Raw genomic sequence first — 6,093 nt, forward strand, 5'->3', positions numbered from 1 at the left:
ACAGCACTACTATCTTCTTCCAATTTTTTAACAATCTGAGTTTATAACTTCAAAGTTCTAATCTACCTTGCATGCAATGGCTCCAAACACACACTTCTCTAACATGTCTCTAAAGGTTGAATCTGAGTCAATTAACCTCCAAGTTTCTCAACCGTTTTTGACCCCAAGTCACAAAAGCTGAGATCCTGTGCGAATTCCCCCATTTTTAATGACATGTGATCTCTGTAAGCAACTTTTGCCACGGTCCAAGCATTTATGGGGTCTCTCCCAAGTATGGATTCTCTGAGGTAAAACAAGGGCTGATCTGGTTTTGTAACTTTTCTTACACTCCAAATACTTATGACGTGCGGATTTCCTGATGTGTTACAGAATACATGATCTCTCCGTGAACTTTTCTCACAGTCCAGGCACTTAGGGAGTCTCAAACTTGTGTGACTTCTCTGATATAAACACAAAACACTGATCGCTTTCTAAAATTTCCCACATTTTCATCACTTACAGGGTCCTTCTCCAGTATGGACAGGGTCTTTCTCCAGTGTGGACAGCTGAGAAGTGCTGACCTGTTTCTGAAACCTTTCCCACAGCCCAAGCACCCATAGGGTGAAACGCCAATGTGGACTGACTGATATTTAACGAGATAAGACTTTTCCCACAGTCCAAGCACGAATGGGGTTTCTCTTGTGTATGGATTCCCTGATGCTTATGATGGGCACTTGACCTCCATATGACATTTTCCTCACAGTCCAATTGCTCATGGGGTCTCTCTTCTATGTGGAACCCCTGATGTGTGATCAGATTTAATCTTTGTGTAAAACTTTTCCCTAAATCCAAAACTTATGCAGTATCCGTTATGTGTGGAGTGCTTGATGTTTATGTAGCTCTGTCATCCATATGAAAACCTTTCCACCGTCCAAGCACTTATGGTGGTCTTTTTCCAGTGTGGACTCCCTGGTGAGTAATAAGGATTGACCTCTGTGTGAAACTTTCTCCACATTCCAGACATTTATGGGGTCTCTCTCCTGTGTGGACGGCCTGATGTTTAACAAGGGATGACCTCCATATGAATCTTTTCCCACAGACTAAGCACTGATGGGGTCTCTCTCCTGTGTGGACTGCCTGATGATGAAGGAGGGCTGAGCGCAACATAAAACGTTTTCCACAGTCTGAGCACTTGTGGGGTCTCTCTGCTGTGTGCACCGCCTGATGTTTAACAAGGACCGATCTCCATGTGAAACGTTTTGCACAAACTAAGCATTTATGCTGTCTCTCTCCTGTGTGCACTACTTGATGAAAAACAAGGTTGAATCTACGTGCGAAACTTTTTCCACAGACCAAGCACTTATGGGGTCTCTCTCCGGTGTGGACGGCCTGATGCGAAACCAGGGCTGACCTCCTTTTGAAACTTTTTCCACAGTCTAAGCACTTATGGGGTTTCTCTTCTGTGTGCATTTTATGATGTGACACAAGGGCTGACCTCCATATGAAACTTTTTCCACAGTCTAAGCACTTATGGGGTTTCTCCTCCCCTGTGTGGACTGCCTGATGTGAAACAAGAGCTGACCTCCTCTTGAAACTTTTTCCACAGTCTAAGCACGTATGGGGTCTGTCTCCTGAGTGGACTGCCTGATGTTTCATAAGATCTGAACTCCGTATGAAACTTTTCTCACAGTCTAAGCATTTATGGGATCTCTCCCCTGAGTGGACTGCCTGATGTTTAATAAGATCTGATCTCCGTATGAAACTTTTCCCACAGTCTAAGCACTTATGGGATCTCTCTCCAGTGTGGATTTTCTGATGTTGAACAAGGACTGACTTTCTTTTGAAACTTTTTCCACAGTCTAAGCACTTGTGGGGTCTGTCTCCTGTGTGGATTTTCTCATGTTGAACAAGGGCTGACTTCCTTGTGAAACTTTTTCCACACTCTAAACACTTATGGGGTCTGACTCCTGTGTGGACTGTCTGATGTTTCATGAGGTCAGACCTCTGTATGAAACTTTTCTCACAGTCTAAGCACTTATGGGGTCTCTCTCCTGTGTGAACTGCTTGATGCGATACAAGGGAAGACTTCCTTGTAAAAGTTTTCCCACAGTCCAAACATTTATGAGGTCTGTCTCCTGAGTGGATTTTCTCATGTGCAACAAGAGCTGACCTCCATATGAAACTTTTCCCACACTCTAAACATTTATAGGGTCTGACTCCTGTGTGGATGGCCTGATGTCTAATGAGGCCTGACCTCTGTATGAAACTTTTTCCACAGTCTAAGCATTTATGGGATCTCTCTCCTGTGTGGACTGGCTGATTACTAATAAGATCTGATCTACAAATGAAACTTGTTGCAAAGTCTAAGCCTTTATAGGGTCTCTCTCCTGTGTGGCTTGTCTCATGTGTCATCAGTGCTGACTTCCAATTCATACAGTTCCCTCCCTCAAGGCACTGAGAGCCTCTCTCTCCCATTTGGCTTCTCCCGTGAGCATTAAGATCGGAGCAGTTACTGATGCTTTCCCCGCGGTCCAAGCATTCAAGGGGTTTCTCTCCAGTAGCTACTGTCTGAATGGTCATAAGCTCTGGGCTCAGAATCAATCTGTTCCCATAAACGAGCCATTTATGGTGTTTCTTTTCCATTGAGTTTGTCTGCTGGAATGTGGGATGCTTGTGTCCTTCCTCACATTTAACAGATTCATCCATTTGCTCACTTGGGTTATTTCCCAGCAGCCTCTCCGGCCTGGGCCAATTTCCCCAGGCTTCTCCCTGTTCCAAGCACTGGGAAACATTCCCTTCAGCTCTTCCCACAAAGGTCGCCTGCGGTTCCATTTCCCCCGGAACTTCCTGCTGTCGATTCCCTTCTTCATTCTCACTCGTCTCATCACCTGCTGGGAGAGGGAGAAAATCCAGGCAGGAGTCACTGAGTTGGGAGAAAGAGGAGCAGCACCAAGGAAAATCTCAATAAACTGAAATTGCATGGACCGAATATTTGGATTGTCCCTCTGCTTCCCACACAGACACTCACAGGGAAGGAAACTCCTGCAGGTAATAGGACTGGTGGAAAACCGTGAGTAATATCGACTGACTACACCCTCCCCTGCATGGGAGGAGGAAGATCCAAGGGCAATCCCTGATCTCTTGTTTTTGGAATTCTCATTTTTTTCCCCTTCATTCCCCAACTGGTTTCTGTCAATCCTCACCTGTGCGGGTGCCTCTGAGGATCTCTCTTTCCTCCCCGGCCTGGAGGTCGGGCTCCCAGAGCTCTTCCCCTCGTTCCAGCCGGGCGATCAGCTCAGGTTTGGGAACAGGAAACCCTGCGCAGGGGGTGAAATCAGAGCAGATCAGGGTGCAGGGAGGGTGGGGAGAGCGTCTGTCCCAAGGGACATTCCGTGAGTGGAACCTGTCCCCGGGCTCTGCTGGGGAATGTGCAATCCCAGAGGACGGGAACATGGTCACTGAGCCCCCTGGGAAGAGGCAGACGTGTGGGGAGGTGAGAGGAATTGTGACGCCCTCACTAGGAGTTCCCAGGATCTGGGCAGTCTGGGGCCCTTGCTGACACTCACAGCTCTGCAGTTACACTCCTGCCTATTTCTAAACCTGCAGAGCCCAGAGCCCTCTCCATGGCTGGAGCTCGTCCCAAGGAGGGAGGGGAACAGGGATTCTGGGTGCGAGTGAGGAACAACACAGACAGGGGGATACATGGCCCCTCCGCCTTGAAATCTAGAGGGGCCGGGTGGGGATGATTTAGCACGTGCATTAGGGTTTGACATCCTGGTCTCACTACACAGGATGGGGAGATGCAAATCGCTCTCCCCTGGCGGCTGTGCCCTGTCCAGGCCACCTGAGCAGGGAAGAACCTGACCCGTGTCGGACACGCAGATCCCACGGCTCCTAATCCCCGAGGGGCCAGGACGCCCTTACCCAGCGAGGTCACCGCCTCGTAGTTCTCCTGCATGACGTCCCTGTAGAGGGCTCTCTGAGCGGGTCCCAGCAGCGCCCCCTGCCCCTGGGTGAAATACACAGCCACCTCCTCGAAGGTCACCCGCATCTGCAACAACAAGAGACCCTCACCCACTGCCTGCGGCCCCAGCCACCATCCCAGTCGTTACGGGGAAAAATAACTTTGAGAGGGCGGGAGAAATAGAATCCCATCCCCAGCCTGTTTAGAGCAGCCAGGAGACTTCAGGGGATGGGCAGAGAGATCCTCCTCCCCCTCAGCTGACGAAGAAGGGCAGGGCCTTTGCACTGACCACACACCTACTAGACTAGGGGTGGGTAATAATTTTCGCAGGGGAGGTCCACATAATAAATTTTGGCATATGGTCATAGGCTGGCTCCACTTCTCCCTTGGAACGGCCGGAGGCTGGAATGCAGGGGGCAGGTCTGGAGACTAGCCTCCCACCAGACTGAGGTGGGAAGCTTTCAATAAAAAACAGAGCAAAGAGCTCCCGGCTCCAGGCTGTGCTGGTCCCACACTGCCTGGCAGATACCCGGGGTTGCTGTAGCTGTTTAAAGGACTCACAACTCCGGCCCCTGCCAGGGTCGCAGCGCAACTGGGAGCCGTGACCCATTTAAAAAGGATTCTGCTGCCAGGACATTCGGTGGCACGGACAGCAAGATAGGAACAGTTAGGCGGGCTGGATCCAGCTGCATCTTCCCCAGTCCTGTACTAGCCAGAGGCTGACGCGGAAGCCGAGCTCTGAGCCACAGGCAGGGACAGGAATCCCGGCAGCTTCCCTTTGTGTTTCCCAGCAACCTCTGGCTGGGGGCTCAGGTCCCAGCGTTGGGAGTCTGGGCCATTTTCACAGCCCTGCCCAGGGGGGCTGGGGCCTGGGTTAGAAATGGGGGCGCGGTCACACCCTGCCCATCGGCCTGCTCAGAAACTCAGCAGCTTCATCCCACCCTGTCTCCTCCCTCCCCCGCCCAGCAGCCCCCTTAACCCCCTACCTGAGCAGGCTCCATCCCGGCCATTGCCCGGCCCCGGCCCCTGGCAGACGGGCGCTCTGGAGCGAACTCTCGACGTGTCTCCTCGGCGGGTCGGGCGAGAGGGTCGATGGGGGAGGTGCCAGAAGGGGCCCGAGTCCCTGTCGCCCCCAGAGTCTCCCCAGGCCCTGTCCCCGCAGACACGCGCTGGGACTCTCTGGCTCTGCCCTGTGGGAAGAAACCCAGTGAGCTTGTTACCCCCCCGGCCCGGCCCCACCCATCAGAACCAGGCTGGATTAAAAAGGGTGATTTTTGTAAGAAAAAAAACATGAAAAATCGGACTTTTCACATTTAAATCCGTTTTCACTTTAAAAAACCCACCCATTGAACCCTCAATGCCTCCTTTAAAAACAACACCATGAATTGTCATCACAAGCTGGCTCCGCACCCAGTTACTGCCCTGCCCTTTCCTCCCCCTCTCGGCCCAAGTTGGGGGCGGGCGGCAACTGCCCCGGGCCCGGGCGGGGACTCGCAGCCAGCTCCGCCGGGAGCAGCCCGGGGCCAACCCCTCCCCCTGCAGCCCGGGGGCACCGGGGCGCCGCTCCCGGGGGGTCTCTCTTACCTGCCCCCCAAGCGCTGCCCGCCCTGGGGCAGGGGCTGGGCCGGGCCGGGCTGGGGGCGCTGCCCGGGGAGAGGCTCCTGGGGAGGGAGCAGCGGGACTGGCCCGGCCGGAGATTCCCCCTCCCGGCTGCAGCCCGGGCTCCGGGGCCCCGCAGCAGCCCCCGCCGGGGCTCGGGGATCCGGCCCGGAGCCTGGCCCCAGAGTCCCCGCGAGCAGCGGCGGCGAGTCGCTTCCTGCGGCCGGGCCGGAGCCAGCGATCGCTCCCCCCGCGCCTGCTGCTGCTGCTGCTGCTGCTGGGTCCTAGCGAGACACCCGCCTCCTTGAGCTTTGCCTTGCTGGGCCTGAGTCTGTTGTGGGGGCCTCAGAGGGGAGAAGACTGGGCCCAGGATTCACCCACAGGCTTGCGGAGGTCACTGGGACAGGGGCTAAGATGTCCCCACCGGCTCCTTCTGTGCCATCCCCCAGCTCAGATTCAGTCCAAAGTATGAAACAGCTAATGGAGAAATGGGGGGAAACCGAAGTACAAACAGCATCTCTGGGATATAAGAGCCATTTCCTCACACCCAG

General features: G+C 53.6%; 1 protein-coding gene across 1 annotated transcript; it reads right to left on the minus strand.

Annotated features, from left to right (window-relative positions):
* Window positions 1–213: 213 nt before the first annotated feature.
* LOC102464025 (uncharacterized) lies at window positions 214–5,830 on the minus strand. The gene is made up of 4 exons (XM_089770755.1): window positions 4,930–5,830; window positions 3,904–4,030; window positions 3,183–3,296; window positions 214–2,870 (listed from the first exon to the last, which is right to left on the minus strand). Exons 1-4 carry the CDS (start codon window positions 5,233–5,235, stop codon window positions 919–921), a joined length of 2,499 nt encoding a protein of 832 aa, XP_089626881.1. The 5' UTR covers window positions 5,236–5,830; the 3' UTR covers window positions 214–918.
* Between the last annotated feature and the right edge of the window lie 263 nt (window positions 5,831–6,093).

Source organism: Pelodiscus sinensis, chromosome 19 (genome assembly GCF_052426305.1).
Source record: "Pelodiscus sinensis isolate ZL-2025 chromosome 19, ASM5242630v1, whole genome shotgun sequence".
Classification (NCBI taxonomy): domain Eukaryota; kingdom Metazoa; phylum Chordata; order Testudines; family Trionychidae; genus Pelodiscus; species Pelodiscus sinensis.

Coding starts and splice junctions, on each gene's coding strand:
- LOC102464025 (XM_089770755.1), bottom strand. CDS start 5,235: ATGTTTTTTTTCTTACAAAAATCACCCTTTTTAATCCAGCCTGGTTCT. Junction 4,031..4,929: donor CCGGGATGGAGCCTGCTCAG/GTAGGGGGTTAA, acceptor TTGTTGTTGCAG/ATGCGGGTGACCTTCGAGGA. Junction 3,297..3,903: donor CGAGGCGGTGACCTCGCTGG/GTAAGGGCGTCC, acceptor CCCCCTGCGCAG/GGTTTCCTGTTCCCAAACCT.